This window comes from Fusarium subglutinans (assembly GCF_013396075.1).
Source record: "Fusarium subglutinans strain NRRL 66333 chromosome Unknown NRRL66333_c0000001, whole genome shotgun sequence".
NCBI classification, from domain to species: Eukaryota; Fungi; Ascomycota; class Sordariomycetes; order Hypocreales; family Nectriaceae; genus Fusarium; species Fusarium subglutinans.
In genome coordinates, this window is record NW_023502064.1 from 424361 (window position 1) to 442536 (window position 18176).

The 18176-nt window shown below is 49.2% G+C and overlaps 6 protein-coding genes across 6 annotated transcripts; 2 read left to right on the forward strand and 4 right to left on the reverse strand.

Annotated features, from left to right (window-relative positions):
* Window positions 1-795: 795 nt before the first annotated feature.
* FSUBG_139 (exocyst complex component sec15) lies at window positions 796-3588 on the forward strand (the record flags this gene model as incomplete). Its single annotated transcript, XM_036678838.1, has 10 exons — window positions 796-846; window positions 908-1918; window positions 1970-2101; window positions 2165-2266; window positions 2316-2425; window positions 2530-2608; window positions 2658-2950; window positions 2997-3153; window positions 3202-3455; window positions 3507-3588. The coding sequence occupies 10 exons, from the start codon at window positions 796-798 to the stop codon at window positions 3586-3588; spliced, it is 2271 nt and encodes a 756-aa protein (XP_036544277.1).
* A 340-nt stretch (window positions 3589-3928) lies between these two features.
* FSUBG_140 (CCAAT-binding transcription factor subunit aab-1) lies at window positions 3929-4911 on the reverse strand (the record flags this gene model as incomplete). The annotated part of the gene is made up of 3 exons (XM_036678949.1): window positions 3929-4606; window positions 4678-4731; window positions 4831-4911. 3 exons carry the CDS (start codon window positions 4909-4911, stop codon window positions 3929-3931), a joined length of 813 nt encoding a protein of 270 aa, XP_036544278.1.
* Window positions 4912-5429: 518 nt separating this feature from the next.
* Window positions 5430-10036, forward strand: FSUBG_141 (member of the karyopherin-beta family nuclear import; the record flags this gene model as incomplete). The annotated part of the gene is made up of 10 exons (XM_036679057.1): window positions 5430-5669; window positions 5901-6249; window positions 6503-6552; window positions 6675-6856; window positions 6926-7267; window positions 7329-7449; window positions 7499-9272; window positions 9326-9510; window positions 9567-9847; window positions 9952-10036. 10 exons carry the CDS (start codon window positions 5430-5432, stop codon window positions 10034-10036), a joined length of 3609 nt encoding a protein of 1202 aa, XP_036544279.1.
* A 327-nt stretch (window positions 10037-10363) lies between these two features.
* Window positions 10364-11627, reverse strand: FSUBG_142 (tryptophanyl-tRNA synthetase; the record flags this gene model as incomplete). The annotated part of the gene is made up of 4 exons (XM_036679086.1): window positions 10364-10818; window positions 10875-10993; window positions 11052-11118; window positions 11213-11627. The coding sequence occupies 4 exons, from the start codon at window positions 11625-11627 to the stop codon at window positions 10364-10366; spliced, it is 1056 nt and encodes a 351-aa protein (XP_036544280.1).
* Window positions 11628-12088: 461 nt separating this feature from the next.
* FSUBG_143 (30S ribosomal S10 mitochondrial) lies at window positions 12089-13932 on the reverse strand (the record flags this gene model as incomplete). Its single annotated transcript, XM_036679097.1, has 4 exons — window positions 12089-12725; window positions 12782-12822; window positions 13378-13737; window positions 13798-13932. 4 exons carry the CDS (start codon window positions 13930-13932, stop codon window positions 12089-12091), a joined length of 1173 nt encoding a protein of 390 aa, XP_036544281.1.
* Window positions 13933-14839: 907 nt separating this feature from the next.
* Window positions 14840-17535, reverse strand: FSUBG_144 (eukaryotic translation initiation factor 3 subunit C; the record flags this gene model as incomplete). The annotated part of the gene is made up of 3 exons (XM_036679106.1): window positions 14840-16102; window positions 16157-17133; window positions 17202-17535. The coding sequence occupies 3 exons, from the start codon at window positions 17533-17535 to the stop codon at window positions 14840-14842; spliced, it is 2574 nt and encodes an 857-aa protein (XP_036544282.1).
* Between the last annotated feature and the right edge of the window lie 641 nt (window positions 17536-18176).

The following is an 18176-nucleotide window of genomic DNA, read 5'->3' on the forward strand; positions in this document are numbered from 1 at the left end:
TTTCCGTATGAGTAAGGTGCCATGTTATTCTGGGAACTCCCTGTATGTCTTTCTTAAGGTCATGTTTTGTTGTCACATGTGATCAACTTTGCTTTTCTATGCTCTACTAGCATAATAGTATGAGTTCTACTCTACTAAGCCCATACTTTGATGAAGAGTTCGTGTCCTGCATTGCAGGCAAACATACTTCCTTGATATGGTTCTTACCCTATATCATCTCCTTCTAGAACTCCGTCAACATTGCGCTTCTCTCAGAGAATAAAGCCGTTCTTTATTATGATGTGATAACCATGCTGTTTATTGTGGCTTTTAACTTAGTTCTTTTATTTGAAGCTGATTTAGCCGTGTTTTTGGAGCCGTGTAGCCACAATCTTAATGAGTTTCATGGGAAGACATGGTTCAATCCGTAGACAGTAAAGAACAATCACCACTTTAAAGAACCTTCATGCGGGTATCTCGCAAGTAATAACAGACTTTAAAAAATAGGAAAATTCAAGTCATATTCTGATGAGTACAGAACATGTTATTTCGATAGTTATCTGCTTCTACATATCGAATACACTCTCCTGATCCCATGTAGTTCTGAGTGGAGTGTCGGCTTAAGTAAGCCTACACAAATGGGAACGAGGCTTGTGAGGCGCTGTGGCAGTGACAGTTGTTATCTTATCTTATCCTGAAGCCTAAGCGTCACTTGGTCTTAGTGGGAGGGAGCTTCAGGGCAGCTTGCGACACGCGAAGACTAAGACGATACCCTCATCGCTGATAGCTTTAACGATACGAACGAAGGCTATAGGCATGCCGCGACGTCCGCCTGCTGTGGACGATTATGCGTCCGCTGTTCCGCATGTACAACTCCCGCCTCTCCACGATCGTAACAGAATAATGCGCTAACCTGTCACCTCTTCAGGTCATCCTCGCATCCTCTGATGCCGAGTTCCTCGATCAGTTGATACCCGTCCTCAAAGATGCCACACACTCGAACCGAACACCCCTTTTGACTCAATGCCTAAGTCGGTACTACGAAGAGCGTGAAGCTGAAATCGAGCGCATCGGTCTTACCAGGCATGAGGAGTTCCTCGATTCCATCAATCACCTTCAGACCGTTCGAGCCGAGACTGTGGCCTTGACGCAAGAGATCTTGAGTCTGAACGAGTCAATCGCTGAAAGCACGAAGAAGCTGGCTATACAAAAGGAAGCTCTGGTCAACACTTCTGCTGTCAGGCAAAACATCGCCGATGCGACCAGCGCCCTGAACGACTCCCTTACCATCCTCCGCGCCGTCAATAATGCTCACGAACTAGTTCGTCGCAAGAACTACTATGCCGCTCTCAAATCCCTTGACGATCTTCAAAATGAACATCTTGTTCCCATCATCCAAAATCGCTATTCTACGCAGCATCGGCTGGCCGATGTCATCCAAAAATCTATACCCGCGTCCCAGAAAGCGATCTCAGAAGCGGTTATGACAGACCTAAATACATGGCTATTTCGTATACGAGAGACATCTCAGTTCTTGGGCGAGGTCGCATTCTACCATACTGAAATGAGGAGGACTCGACAAAAAAAGAGAATAGAAGAGGACCCATTTCTGGCCAATTTCAAGCTGAACTCGGCCATTGAGCTTGTCAGCGACGAAAACGAAGACTTTGATGTGTTGAATAACGAGGAATTACAAGTAGACTTCACCCCTTTGCTCGAAGCGCTTCATATTCATGAGGCCCTGGGTCAGCTTGAGAAGTTCAGATCAGAATACGGTGCGACTCGACGTCAACAAAAGGACCTATTACTCCCTGGGTTTATTGAACTCTTGGCGGAGGATGAGCAATCTTTGAGTAGTTTGCTGGAAGGAATAGCAGGATTCGCCATCGTCGAAAAGGCGACCATGCAAAGGGTTCCACATTTGCGCTCAGCGAACGATGTGAGTTTAGACAGTCTTGTATGTGGTTGCTTGAACTAACATGACGCAAAGGTTGAAGAGCTGTGGGAATCCATGTGCACTGCTGTGATAAACCTCACCTCAAAAGCTTTAAGTGATATCGAGAATGCTGAGGCCTTGATCAAGATCAAGACCATCATTGCTCTTTTCATTCAAACGATGGAGGTGCGACAATCTTGATGCCCAGCGCGTAACCGCAATTTGCCACGGCTTTGCTAACGTATACAGGGCTGGGGATATACAGTCACAATGCTGGACAACTTCCTTCTGAAGCTGTTCGACAAGTATGCCGAGCTATTGAAGAATCGCTTTAGCGTAGACTTCCAGGAGGTGAGTGTTGCACAAACCCTATCGTTGCCATTTACTGACAAGCCACCAGATAGTGTCCACGGATGACTACATGCCAATGGCCATCAATACACCAGAAGAGTACGAAAAGGTTGTCAATGTCAGTTGGTTCACTCAAGAGAAGCCAACAGATCAACTCACGTAAGTTCTCTCAGCCTGACTGCAGCCAATCCATGCTAACAAAACAGGTACCCATGCGTACTCCCGTTCTCGCAGATGTATCCTTTATGTTGTATAGACATTAGGAACTTCCTGAATCAGTTCTACTTCTTTTCAGATGACCACTTCCAACATCCCAATGTCATTGATGAAACGCTCAAAAAGGTACGGCACTCTTTTCACGCACAAAGTTTGTTGCTCACATCTTCGATAGTCGCTTGACGAACTTCTTACAGAAAAGGTCTGCAAGTCGTTAGTAGAGCGTCTGAGCTCTCAATACCTGGGCCAGATCGTCCAAATTCTCATTAACTTGGAGCACTTCGAGATTGCCTGTCAAGAGCTTGAGCAATTACTCATTCGTGCACGCTCATCAACTTCAGCCGGCGGCCCAGTCAAGCTTAAAGCCACCGACTCGTTCCGCAACAACAAGAAGACGGCGGAGAAGAGAATTTTTGAGCTTGTCAACTCCAAGATCGATGACCTGATTGAAACAGCCGAATATGAATGGTATGTTCTTTAGCTGATCCTTTGCGGCAGGTCTAACTGGTCTTAGGACGGCATCGACAGTGGAAAAGGAACCCAGCAACTATATGCAGACTTTGACGCGGTACCTGTCCAACATTATGAACTCGACTCTTCTTGGTTTACCTCGAGAGATCAAGGAACTTATTTACTTTGACGCTCTGAGCCACACAGCTGAAAAGATTCTCGTACGTACTACTCCTCCTGCTGCAAATATGCACCTGCTGACTCTCCAGGCCCTCCCCCTTTCTCCTGACGTGAAGCACATAAATCCCAACGGCGTAGCCGCTCTTGCACAAGACGTAGATTATCTCGTCCAGTTCGTCAGCAGTCTAGAGAACGGACAGATGCTTCGAGAGAACTTGGATGAGCTGGCACAGACCATTGCTCTCCTCCAGACGGATAACCAAGACGAGTTCTTTGACATTTCTACGCGTAACAAGAAATACGGACGTGTAGATGCCCTCAACGGACCAATGCTATTGGAGAAGTATGTCAAATCAAATTGCGATCAGTCTTTCACGTTGCTAACCAACTGCAGGTTGACGCCCATTACCGCGAGCCCCGTTAGAAGCGCGCCGCTGGCCAACTTTTCCTCACGATTTGGTATAAACCGAACATGATGTAGTACTGCGACGATAATGAGTCCATTGGGAGTTCTCGGGCAGGGCGGATGGTGAAAGCCAGAGCAATAAGAAATGATGGGTGTTGGTTTCCCCTACTCTTGCATCAAGTGTCACATAGATGGGAAAGAGGACAAGGGCGTTTAATGTCATATCAAATCATATTTGGGGAATCGCTGCTAAGAAGAATGAAGTTCGTAGTCCCTCCATACCCATATCCATACCATAACCGCTCTAGAAGCTCCTCCAGCTCTTCACTGCGCCTTTATTCCACCATGTCATGAAGGTGTGTGAGCGGACTTAGCAGCTCCTTCAGCTCCTTCACGGAAGTTGAAGGGCTCTACTGCTCAAATTCTTCGTTGGGCATGCTTGTCTGCTGTGGTGGCATGGCTGAGTAGGGATACATGTCGCCCATGTTGCCGTATGGGTGCATAGGCTGGGTCTGACCGTATGCGGCCTGGGGGTTAGGCACTGATTGGTCGGGATACATGTTGGGCTGATTGCGGTAGTCTTGATCGGGAGCGAGGCCATGCCCAGCCATGTAATCAGCACCCATTGGATGGGCTTGGTTGGGCGCCTGGGTCATCGTGTGTTGTTGTCCTGACATTGGAGCCTGACCAGCAGGTGCAGGTTGAGCAACTGCGGTCTGGGTCCGCTTGGCATGGCTGGATGCTTCTTCGCGGGGGACAATATCGATCAGAAAGTCGTACATGTCGGACTTGGCGAGAGCGGATGCGATGTCTGAGCGTTGGAGAGTACGGCGCTTGTTCTCCTCGGCATGAATCCATGCCCTCATGGTCAACTCTGTGATGAAGTTGTCGCAAGCCTTTGCGAACAAGATCGGGGCCTCGGCAGATATCATCTTGACGTCGGGATCGGCTTTCATAACTTTCTTGATGCGCGCTAGCGGTAGCTGATGGAGCTTGAAGTCGTGGTTGTCGTTTTCGAGGCAGGAGATGGTGTGTTGCCAGTATGTAGTCAAGATGTCCTTGTACTGGCCCGTGAGGCCTTGATGCACCTGGCAAAGCACCACCCGGTCAGCGCAATCATTTACAACCTACAGTGGTATGGTATGGTATGATGACTTACATTTGCCCAAGGACCGGTGTAAAGCTCACTGGGCGCAAAGCCCTGAGCCGCGAGCTAAGCAAGTTATTAGCGGCATGTCTACAGCAGAGATTGAAGCTATCGCGTCGCGTCGCATCGCGTCACATCATGAGCAAGGAAGGGAGTTTGACTTACCGCAGCGCTGGCGCCATAGTGTCCGCCTTGAGCGGAGTCATAGACAGGCCTCGTACGGCTTGCTGCTGGGTTGTTCTCCATGATAGAAATGTGGTGGATATATGAAGCTGAGGTGGGGGAGTAAAAATGTCCCTTGACTTGGAACAGAGAGAGAGCACCTTTGACGTAAGGTGCCTAACGTAGGTATATATATGGGGCTTGGCCTAGGTGTCTTGCGCATTGATTGGCCAATGATTCGCATGCCACATGACGAGCTCCCTCCTGAGTATAAGGCTGAGGTCACGAATAGAGATACCTAAATCTTAATAGCTAGGTAGCCAACCACATCTTGTAAAAATTGTGGTAGAAGTTTATTATATTGGACAAAAATCATATCGTGTTCTCATCAAACCTTGTACTCCCTGGTACTTTGATCTACCTTAAGGTAAGGTACCTAAGGTAAGTAAGGTACCTATAGAGCAATGAGGTGGAAGCGGCCAGAGTGGGGCTCCTGATCTGTCTCCACTGCATTTTTTCTGCCATCTCTCAACTATTTCTACGCGCTCGTTTCTAGTCCTCTTCACTTCTCTTCTCTTCTTCCTCTCGGTCGACAGCAGACCATGACAGACATCTTAGATGATCGGGTCGATGAGCTGCTGCGCAAGGCTGAGCAGCGCCTGAAAGACGGCTCTGCTTCTGCTATCGTCTCTTCCACAACCTCAAATGCTGTAGTCGCTGGCGACGCCGCGACAACAAAACATGTCAAACAGCAAAACTCTTCCGACAGCAGCAGCAAGAAAGATGGCCTGACTGTTCGGGCACCACCTCAACCGCAATTGGGACTCAAGGCCAAGGAAAAGGTAAGAAAACAAGCTCCCTCCAAGTCTATTCCGTTCGTTTGCCACTTTGCATGAAGAAAATTTATCCCAAACCTTGTGACATGGGACAGTATCCGTTTTGGATCAAAGGACCATGACAACATGATCTCTTTATATCATAGTTACTCTGACTTTTACCTTGCGCAAACACTTTAGCACATCAATGCAGGACACTCGCTGCCGAACAGACATGGCTAACAGGTTTCGCAATAGTCTACCGCAGGCCCTGAGTGGTTCGATCTGCCCAAGACGAACATGACCCCCGAGTTCAAGCGAGAGTGGCAAGTCCTCCGCATGCGAGGCATCCTGGACCCCAAGCACCAGAAGAAGAACCTCCGCGCGAGCGCTCCCGAATATTCCCAGGTCGGCGAGATCATCGCCGGACCGACCGAGTTCTTCAGCGCGAGACTGACGCGCAAGGAGAGGAAGAAGACTCTCCTCGAGGAGGTCACACGGGACCTTGATAGTCACAAGTTCACCGACAAGTACGCTGGCATCCAGAAGCAAAAGACCAGTGGAAAGAAGGCTTTCTACAAGAACGTTGTAGCGCAACGTCGTAAACGTAATTAAATAATAATATTGTCAAACAATGATGCTTGTCTGAGTGATGTCCCTATTCGTTTATCCGTAAGACGAATGCTGTAGTACCTAAGGGCCTAACAATCAAGGATAAAGATACTTGTAACTTTTCTTCCTTTCACGGTCATTGTGGCTGTCATTTTTCAACCCCCACCAGCCTTCACTCTAGGTACAGTACCTATCTTACGGCGGGGCATGAGAGCCCAGTGATCGCATCGCTTGCTCGAGTGACCTAGACTACACAATCCTTTCAACGATGGCCCAAGACCCAGCAGAAGTTGAGAGAGTATGTATAATCGATTCTGTTCTTTCTTGCGCTTGAACCAATACAGGAGAAGCTTCTGCTGTCGTGAAGTGAAGCGCAGCAAATTGCATCGTCTCGACTAACTTTTCTCTCTCTCTCTGTAGCTCATTCTCTCACTGTACCAACCGAATCCTCCCGATGTGATCGCTCAGACACAAGCAACCTTATCTCGCCTTCAAGGCACTCCTGAAGCTTGGGGTCTTGCTCGTATCCTATTGGAGAAGCCTGATCAGCAGGTCAAGTTCTTTGGCGCACTCACCATCGTCATCAAACTCAACAACGAGAGGTATTCATCCTTTCATTCGTGTCTTTGTTGTCGTTACTGGCCTCTCACTAATACTCACTCTCTCTGCAGTTCATCCCTCTCGCCTGAAGATGCATCTGAGCTGTTATTGTTATTGATTAATCATTACCTGGATACGCTGCGCAGTCGAAGCTCACCGTTGGTAGCCCGGAAACTCGCATCAGCCCTTGCGACCTTTTACGTCAACTTTCACCAACTATGGAGTCGTTTCATCCGCCATCTCATATTCTGCTTAGTCTCAGGCCAGTCGTGTCTACCAAGTGCCCCCGATGAGGGACCTGATACTGTTTCGCTTATGGAGCGCATGGAACCATCACAAGCACAGGCTGCTCTTTGGGTACTGACCAACGTCTTCGAGGAGGTTGCCAAAATCAACCTCAACTCCGTGCAAAAGTATGTACCTGCCGCACCGCTTCATGCTCGACTGCTCTGTTCGCGGCTAACATGATGGCAGCGTTGGTATCTATGGTTCCATCTTGGAGAATAGCTCCGATGCAGTGGCTTTGATGAGTCGCAGCATGTCACCACAAACGACAACGGAGGAGGCTCATGAAGACGCAATACGGTGCCTACAGGTAAACACACACAGTCTTCTCTCCTGAAGTTCACTGACGAAAAATGCAGTCGTGGGTATGGTTCGCTCAAAAGTCATCGTCCAAGGATACAAGACTCTCGGAACCCATCGGACCCTTGATCACGGCAGTAATCACCTCCTTGACAGTTGACCAACTTTACAGCGTGTCAGTCGAACTAATGGTCGATCTGTTATCCAACTGCCTGATGTTTCTGAGCGATACCCATTTTGACAATCTCGCTCAGCTCTTTGACTCCCCCTGGTCTCAGCGTCGCTACGAGAAATTAGTGCAAGGAGATTTTGAGTTTGACTCTCTGCAATACGGCCTGCTCTTGTTAGCCTTTGGAGAGGCGAAGATAGAGAGATTCATGCAAACTGGTGGCAGCAGGAGTGAGAAACTGCTCTCAAATCTATGCGGTCTACTCGCTGCTCGAGGTTATGTTGTCGAGGAGGACAGGATCTTTGTCCCAGCTCTCGAGTTCTGGCTGACGTATGCTGAGACCTTGACTGATCTAACGTACTCAGACGAGGAGTCAGCGGGAACCTGGGTTCCTCGAGCTCGATCCCACCTTCTGCAAGCTGTTTCGAATGCATGGCAGAAAATCATATACCCGCCTGCCGAGGAATTCCACTCGTGGGACTCGAGCGAACGGATAAGCTTCCATGACGCAAGAAAGGATGTAGTCGATCTTCTTCAGTCCGCATTTACATTGGTGGGACCACAGCTCGTCTCTACCTTTGCGGACCTTGTTCTGAAAGCTTTGTCTGAATCGTCGTGGCCTCAGCTCGAAGCAGCGGCCTTCTGTCTGGGTGGACTTGCCGATTGTATCAGCGAGACAAACAGAGGTGACGATGCCCTCTCCGTGGTCTTCAAGTCATCTCTGTTCGCTATCCTGCGTTCAGGCCAGTCCGAGATTCCTCCCAAGGTTCAGCAAACATGCGTCTCTCTCATTGCCCGCTATACAGAGTACTTCGAACGCAATGTTTCTGAGCTGCATCCCGTGCTCAACTTCATCTTTGGCGTGGTCGGAGAACATGCAATGGCCAACGCGGCAGCAAAGTCCATTCACAGGTTATGCGGTTCCTGTCGCGGATATCTTCATACAGAAGCCAACAGCTTTCTCAACGAGTATCATAGCCTAGTATCTGGAAGACGACTTGACTGTGGAGCAAGCGAGAAGGTAGTCGGTGGCATTGCATCAGTCATTCAAGCGATGCCTGTATCAAACCAGAAATACCTAGCGTGTGGCCGCCTTCTCGAGTTTGTTCAGACTGATGTCCAGCATTCTCTAGACCTTCTGAGATCCTACGACGGCAGCCCTATGCCATGCTGTGCTGTTTACGCCTGCTCATATGCTGCCCCCGATGAGACTCCTGCCCTTCATACTGCACTGAAGTCTCTGAGATGTCTGGCTAGCATTGGGAAAGGCCTCCAAGCCCCAGCCGAGTTATCGGTTGATCTGGAGAGTAGCAGGGTCAGCACTCGAGTCGTGGATCCTCACCTCGCTCAGCTCCAAGGAAGTATCATGTCGATGGTCAGCCAGATTCAAGAGGCGTTCAACACCAGCGGTGAGGTTGTTGAGCTCATCTGCAGTGTCCTACGCAGTGGGTTCTCCGAATCTGAACCTGGTCCCTTTGTACTGCCACCACAGAGTGTTGCACAGTACCTGACGAACCAGAACCTTCAAACACCAAGAGTTGGCCTGCTCGTCAAGACTGCTTGCTCTTTCGTCAGCTCCCTGGAACACGACGGACTCGACCACCAGCAAGACATGTTAAACTCTGTGCTCCTCTGGGTGATTGGATTGCTAAAACAGCTGCCTAGTAAGTTCTGCCACCAACGCCTAGTACTCACCTAACCATCAACTTCACGATAGACTACGAGGTAGACACCGAACTTACACAAAACGGCATTGACTTTGTAACACGCCTTTTAAACAAGCGCCCCATTACTTTACTTCGTCTCCAGCCTTCCGATGCTGCCGAATTCTTCTTTCTCTTCACACTTCAGGTATTGGACGGAAAGGAGCCACTCCCCAAAGCAAGTGCAGCAGAGTTCTGGGTAAGATGTGCCGTTGAAAATTGGGCGCCATCACCAAAGCTAACATCAGGCAATAGGCTACCTTTGTCAGCATCAAGTATGAGTCGCAGGAGCTCAATGATGTTGCCCAACAGGCTATGCAAATGCTGGGACCTTTGCTCTCGCGGACTCTTGCTAGGAACCTTGGGGGCAATGCTTCCAGAAGTGAGCTAGACAAGTTGAGTGAGCCCCTCAAGAAGCTGGTATATCGGTACCCCATGGCCAAGAGCTGGCTTGAGGCTGGTCTCACACATGAGACCTTTCCTAGTACAAAGGTTACTCCCCAGGACAAATCGATGTTCTTGAAGAAGATCATTAGGTACAGCATTCCTCCTCCTTTCAAACGCCCCGCCTTGGAATATCCGGCATAACTGCCGTCCAAACTCCATCTCATTCTTTTATACACCACTGACCATGTCACAGTCTTAGGGGAGCCAAGGCCACAAATCAGGTCGTCAGAGACTTTTGGCAGTCGGCGCGAGGCTCGAATTTTGCTTACGCCTCATGAATAAAACAGGAGTTACAACAAGTAAATAGGAAGACAATTTAGATCAAGTACTAGGATGTTTAGACCAAAATTAGCACATGAAGATACCTTGGGCATGAGAGTTTGGGGACGTTGCTTATCCTGCAAATACATATCATAATATGGAAAGATGAATCTTCACCAAGTGATCTCCGCATTAACTTTATAACGATCTGGGTTTGATCAGTTGGGTCTGTGGATCTATGAGTAACCTTCTATCTTCTCTTCTGAGAGACACAGCTCGTCATTTTGTTGCCGTAGACTTCAGAGAAGCAATTGTTAATGTACAAGTGATTTACATGAAATATTTTATAGCCCAACAGCGTTTCGGACAACCTGCATGGTTGCCTCGGCACTTTTTCGTGCCTTTTCAGCGCCAATTGCCTCAATCGAATCGAGGTACTTATCCCCTTTATCCAGCAGCTCGGTATACCGATCACGAATACCATCTAGACCACCAATGACAGCATCACTAACCATCTCCTTAAGCTGCTTAGGTGAAAGGTCGCTATACTGCTCTCCGAGCTCCTGGGCCTTCCTACCCTCAGGATCAAAAATGGCCATAATATCCAGTAGATTCGAGATTCCAGGTCGTTCTTCTCTGTTGTAACTTATGCCCTGGATGGAGTCTGTTGTTGCGGCTTTGATTTTGGCCTTGATCTCTTGAGGTGAGGAGGTGATGCTGATTCGTGACTTTGGTGACTTGCTGGACTTTGACATTTTCTCTGTTGGGTTCTGGAGAGACATTACCCGTTGCACAGGCGCTGTACATAGCATGTTAATCTGTGTCACAGGACCAAAGGTGAGAGCTTGGACTTACAGGTGGTAGTTTGGGGGGATACTAGATGGTTGCCATAAGCTGCATTGAAGTTTGTTACACACTCTCGCGCAAACTCGAGATGTTGTCTTTGATCTTCTCCAACGGGAACATGAGTTGCTCTAAAGACATGAGTGTCAGCTTAGCCAGTCCTGTGCTGAGAATGAGTACACCACGAACCTGTGTACAAGAATATCGGCAGCTTGGAGGACGGGATAGGAGAACAGGCCGAGCTTAAGGTTGCTGGCTGCTTTGTCGTTCATGTTGGACTTGTCACTTATATTGAGTTTGCTCTGAATGAGAGTTAGTTGGCGTTGGTATATTTTGGTGTGTACACTGACCTTCCACTGTGTCATTCTTGATAGATACCCAACGGATGCTGTGCAGCTGAGAATCCACATGAGTTCTGAATGAGCGGGCACCTTTGCCGCCATCGTCAGTAATGAGATAGCGAGTTGGTGGTGTAGAATCTCTCACAGAAGACTGATAGAACAGAGTCACTTTCTCGGGATCAATACCGATGGCCAACAAGGCAGCTAGTGCCTCCCTCTTGCTCTTCCTTAGTACATCCGCTGGCTGGGGTGTTGTTATAGCGTGGAGATCTACAATAGAGTAGATGAGCTTGTCTTGTGTATGGCTCTCTTGTAGGTTAACCCATTGTCGAAGTGCGCCGGCATAATTTCCTAGGTGAGGTATGCCCGTTGGTTGAATGCCCGAGAAAATCACTCGAGGTTTTGTAATTGCTGATTTTAACATGTTTGATGGGATGTGTGATGCTCAATGGAAGGAATTGAGTCTGTGGCTCGAGAGATTCCAAGTCATGTTGAGATTGAATTGAGACTGAGGTTGAGTCGTGAGTGGTTCGAGATTGTTGTGTATGCATCTACCGGGGCGCCTTTCTTCGTGTTGTGAAAAGGCTCAAGATTGTCCCCGGCAACTACCGAAATATGAGGAACTATAGTAATTATTTCATTTGCTACTGTCTAAGGGTGTGATTGGGGGTCTGAGATAATTATTTGCTGGTGTTGTGGCGTTGTAGCCTCACTAAGTACATCACCAGAATGATATTCCAACTCGCTTCAATCGTCAGAGATTACTTTTGTCATTCCAAACGTTGATTTTACAAAATTGGAGCCTTCTATGGGCTATTGTACACATAAAGTCCTCCTCCGCCGGCCACTTCTCAGGACCACAGTACGAAGACTTCAAACTCATTCTTACACGCTCGTCGTAGGAGGAACCCTCAGGCCAGCAGCCTCACGGAACCTCCGCTGGTTCAGCAACTCCTCAACCTTTTCCACAGTACCAATCGTCTTTGTCTGTCCAAGATGCGACCACTTGGCATCAATCTCGCCCTTCTCCGCCTCCGGCAGCGCATCCATCTTCTTCCCAACGCTCAGCTCGCTAAACTCCCACATGTTGGCCTTCATTCCCACGCCGTAGAGCTGGTGCTTGCGCAAGTATGCCAGCCACAGCTGCACCGTCTCGGGGTTCCCGTCGCGGATCTGGATAAGCCGCCGCAGCGTCTTTCGCTCAAAGTTCTCCTGCGACTTCTTGAAGATGAAGTTGTCTCGGGGCACGGTCCAGCGCTCTGTGATACGGGGGAGAGGCACGGGGCCGTAGGCGGGCAGGCCGAGGTAGTAGGCGGCGCGGAGGGCGAAGTCGGAGAAGAATTCGAGGGGTTGGACGCTGAAGGATCGGAGCTGGAGGTCGCACGAGGGGATGCCGTGCTGGGCCTCGCGCTTTAGAGGCTTGAGGTGTAGGGCCTGGAGGGAGCGAGGGTATCGGGGTTCAGGAGCTTTTTCTGGTTGAGACTCCTCCACTTTGTTTGGGATCAGATCTCCAGGCTTGGCCCTAAATCAGTCAATATTTATGGTCGTGCAATCGATCGTCGTAGCGAGTTGACGTACAGTGAGGCCTGTGTTCGGCGGGCGATCCATGACACCTCGGACTGGCACAAATGTTAGCTCAAGAGCCAATTGAGAGTGATTTTGTCGTAGGTTTCATACCGAAAAAGCCCGCAAGGGTCTAATACTTTGGCGCATCATCTTGCCTGCCTGTCGCTGGGCGTCGATCGATAGCGATGATGCTCGAAAATTGGTTCGAGATGTGGACGGATGGAATATCAATTATCCCCACTCACTTACCTACAAAACCGTAGGATCCACACTCTAAGCGCGCGTGTAAACCTACGACTAACAAAAGAAATACTCTCGAGTTGACAGTTTATTAAATAGTTTATCAAATAGTTTAATTTGTATTTCATTTTGTGAATAGTTATTTATACATTCGACCTGACTTAAATGGCCAAGAATCAGAGTCTTTGTATCCCACTTACATAGACATCTTTCAACAGCATCAAGTATCTCCCTAATCCTTTACATATGGCACAATCTATATCAACAGTACCGCTAAATAATAAGCATAGGCTCTTTCACATCGGCAATCTCATCACCTCCTCCTTGGTCCAGTATTTCCTCATATTATTCGCCCCCAACGTCTCAACCTCTTGGTCCAGATGCTTCCACAGCACCTCGCCCCAAGTCTCCATCTTTGTCTTGAGCACACTGAGCTCAAACTCGGCGTCTCCCGTCCTGCATTTCTTGAGGTATTCCTCAAAATGGCCCAGCCCTGCATGGATCTGCTTGTGCTGGCGGAGAAGTTCAGCGCGTCCTCCTCGGAACTCGGGCATCTTCTTGGCTAGCACGGGGAAGATGTACGTCTCCTCGATGTTGTGGTGCATGGTGAGATGCTCGGCAAACTGGAGACCTTCCATGATGAACTGCTTTAGTGACATGCCTTGGGGCCGACGGTTGTTGGTGCAGGCATTCCATAGGAGGTTCCATGATCTTCGAAAGTTGTTGTGCTGCATTCATTAGGTCTATACTTAACAATAACTGGTGAGATATATGCAAGCGAGACTTACAAAATATTCCATGTGGTCGGCCGCTCGGTTATATATCTTGAAGTCATGGTCTGACAGCGGTGGTAACTCCTCCTCTGTCTTTGTCTCAACAGTCTCAATAGGCTTTGCCTCTTCTTGAGGTTTTGATTCAGACATGACTGTTTGCTGCTGGTGATTACCTGAAGATGTGAAGAAAGGAGCAGTCAAAATATGAGATTTCGCGGATATAGCCACCCGAAAACGCAAAGAGGGTATCGAGAACAGTCCAAGTGGCAATGTCTGAGAATTGGTCTTGTTTAGAGGTTTGACGTTTTTACAGTGTTGCAACCTCCAAATAGCTCTCATTATTAATTGACAAAAGAATATTACCAGAGAAAAACAAGGACAAAGACACGGAAAATCTCACTAATGATATACAAAAACAGAAGAGTCTACCTCATGATGTCTCCAGATTAGGAACCCTCTGGACCACTCACAAGCCGCCCATATCCGCAATGGAAAAAGTCAACGAGATTGGAAATCGCTGACTGATGGACTCGGTCTTTATCCGCGCGCCAACTTAGTCATCACGTGTGTATATCGTTGAATCGCGCGCTTCGCTCAACCACGAAAGCCCAATCTCCATGCAAGAGTTGTTGGCTTCGGAGGTGGAACTAGAGTATTACGTCCATCTCTATCTTCACCGTTGGTCGCAATGTGGTGTGAAAAGATTTGGTAGTCAAGCACCACAACATCATGTCCTCACTACTAGGTAGCTCAGGTATCTATAGACCCTCACACGAACCTACAAGTCGTTATGCAGCTCAAATAACTTTCATCTCATGGATTCGTTCGCTACAGTAAAGACTTTTGATCTACTCTCTTTGTCGTCTCTCATCTCCTCTCACAGCATAGCACCGGCACCAGCACAAGCAATGTTGACGAGTTCTATGTATCCATATTCCCTTTCGACCTAGTGACACGTAGCGAGTGCTTCCGCATCTTCGCCCCTTTTCATTAAAAGAAACCATCCCATGCAAAATGCAAACGACTAAGACGCCTCATCTCGTTCATTCTCCAATTCTTAACCCCTGACAGCCGCTCCCAGCGCACCACCCGTGAACTGTGTTCCACCAGCTTGTCGCTGCGTGTTGCCACCTGCTCGCGCTCCTCCTCGGCCCTGTCCACCACCCCGTCTCTGTCCTCCTCGGCCTCGGCCTCCTTGTCTCTCGAATGCATTTGATGTTCCCTGTGTCTTTTGCTCCAGAGTTCGCTCGTTGCTCTCGATGAGCGCGCTGGCCTTGTCTGATAGCGCGAGGGCAAGCGATTGGAGACGGCTGAGCTCAACACCCTTGCGGAAGATGACGGTGGATGTGACTTGGTCCAGAGAGGCAGCGAGCTCCTCGTGGCTGATCATCTTGCTGATCACTGCCGCAACCTTGGTCGAGTCAAGCTCGAACATGGCGCTGAGGGTCTCGATGGAGAGGGTGTCGTAGAAGGGGGCGTAGGTGAATAGGTAAGTTCGCAGACCCTCCTCCTGGATCTGCTTGGAGAGCATGGTCTTGATCTCCTCGGCGCTGGGCATCAAGTCCCAGATCTTGATGCTGTGGATGAAGTCAATCGACTTCTTCCACTCGCCAGCAGCCAAGGCCTTGGACGCTTGCATCACATGGTCACGGGTGTTCTCGGGAGGACCAGTGAAGATTTGTCTCTCATGGTACTCCAACATGCGGCGGTAGGTCTTGCTGATCACTCGCTTCTTGACATCAGGAGATGATCCAGTCTGGGCCAGCAGAGGGATCTCGAGGAGCATGCTGCATGTCAAGTACACACACTCGAGGAGCTCGAGGTTGATGTGCATGTGGAAGGGGAGTTGTCGCTGCTTCTCAAGACGCTCCTGCTCAGGAGACACTTGGTTGTATCGCTGCATCATGACACCCTGAGCGAGCAACTCCTTCTGGCGGCCACTGCCGCAGATCTCCTGAAGAGTGTTCTGGGCCTCGTAAACGAGACCCTTGCGGAAAGCACAAAGACCAACTTGCACCAGAGTACGGTTGTAAAGAATTTGGCTCTGCACATCAAAGTTGGGGATGTTCTCCTGAAGATGGGACATCAACATCATATCACGGGCCTTGTAGTACTCGCCATGGAGGGCGAGGAAGTAAACCTGGCACAGCATGGCTCGGGCACGAATAATGCCGTCGCTGTTGCTGAACAGGTAGTTGCAGAGAACATTGACCAGATTGCCAGCGTTCTGGGCTTGGTCGCGGGGGGTGATGACAGACTCGACGGTCTCGCCAACAACCTTCCAGCAGTTCTCCTCAAAGGTCTTGACAACTTGGGCGGGCTGGATAAATGTTAGTTACTGCGAAAACAGGTGGAAGAATAGTTGGGAAATTACCTTGAAGTAGACGTGTTCCAAACGGCGCATAACAATTCGGTTCACGCTATCTTGGGGAATATCAAGAGAGTCATCCTTTCGGAGGTACTCGTAGTAGAGGAGGCCACGGAAAATGATGTTGTAGAGAGCACCCTCGTCTTGCAATCGCTCGATGTACTCGGAGGTGTGAGGGTCGATGCTCTGGAGGGATCGGACGAGCTCGTCATCAAGACGCTCGATGTAAGATACAATGCTGCCGGGGACCTTGATGTGCTTCTCACCCTCCTGCAGGGTAGGGGGCTTGTCATCATCGTCCCACTCCTCAGCGTTCTCGACAACAACGTAGTCGTGGTTGTCCTCGAGAACTTGGAGAAGGCTTGAGAGCTCCTTCTCAGCGGCCTTCCAGTGCTCAACAGGCATGGCAGCAGCGCCGCCAGAGCCAACATCGAAACGAGTAGAAACCAGAGTAAGGAGAACACGGATCTTTTGGTAGGGTGTGGTGGCGATCTCGTGGAGCTTCTCCATAGTCTTGATCTGCTCTGTTCGGTCGGTGTTCTTCTTTCCTCGGGACTCCATGATGGTTCGCAGGTGCTTGAAGATGCTCTCGGGGGTGTACTGGAGTGTGCGTCCACCCTTGCCAACAGTAGCGAAACCATCGTCGTCGCCCTCCTCAGTAGGAGCAGCGTCAACCTGGAGAGAAACCTTCTTGGGCTTAGGAGCAGGGGCAACGGGCTCGTTGTCCGAGGACTCCATGAAAGCATCCTTATCCGCTCGGTAGGCATCGATCTGGGTCTGGTATTCCTTGTTGGTCTTCTTGACCTTTTGCTTAACGGCATTGAGGGATCGGGCTTGGATGGCGTTCATCTTCTTGGGGGTGACCTTCTGCTTCGCGAGAGACTCATTCATAAAGTCCTCCAGCTCGGCGAGGATACGGATATAAAGCTTGGGGGGTCTGCTGCCAGGCAGCTTAGCGACCTGACGGTTGAGCTTCTCATATTCTGAGCGGTTTTATTAGTATTTTTGACCCAAAAAAAATTGACAAAAAGTTCGACAGTGTTTCTCGTACCGGCAGAGATGAGTGTCCAGTCGCCATTCTTTTGACCGTTCTCGATTTGCTTGATGGATGATTCTAACTCATCCAGGCGCTTGTCCTTGGCGGACTTGACTTTGGCTCGTACTTCATCGTCGCTATCTTCGCTATCGGAGGATGCGTCCTTCAAGAACTTGTTGATTCCTCGGCCACCCTCGTCATCGCTGCTCGAGTCGTCGCTGTCGGCCTCGGAAGAATCCTCCTGGGAGTCTTGCTTCTCCTCCTCCTCTTCCTCCTCGGAGTAGAGCTCCTCCTCGTCGCTGGAGCTGTCGCTAGAGCTGTCGTCGCCGCCGCGGAAAAATCGAGACATGCTGGGCAAATTGTTTGACACTGAAACTTGTCTGTTGGGCTGGCCTGGCTCAAGTCAAGTCAAGTCAGTGGGCGGGGTTGTTCCTTCCAAAAACAAAATTCATTCAGTGTGGGATGTTTAGGGTGGGGCTGGGGGCAACCGAGCTGATAGGCGCACAGCCACAGAAAGATTGGTTGTAAGTGGCTGAGATGACATGAGTCACAAGCTTCAAATTGAGTGACGAGCATGAGTTTGAGAAGGCCTAGCTACTATATCTTAGTTTAAAGGTATTGAACATAATATTTGATAAGAGCTACGAATGTCGAGAGAATAGTGGCTGCAGTGCTGGATAGGATAGAGTTATGCGTAATCAGCCCTGCAGCCATTCTTCTGTGCCCTCCCGTCTTAATACACGGTCAACGGTATAAATTCTTTGACAAACTCTACCATGGGCATAGGTAAGAAAATGCATCAGTATTAAAAGGTAATAATAGATCAACAAAGCCTTGAAAGGGCTAGTCAAATTCATGGGATCAGTACATTCTCATAATGCTGTCATGTAAACATGTCTTCATCGGTGACCTTCGGAATACAACGGCGGTAAAAGTGTCTTATCCGTCGTTGAGCCGGACCTTGCCCTCCAGGTTCTCTCGGTCTCCGGG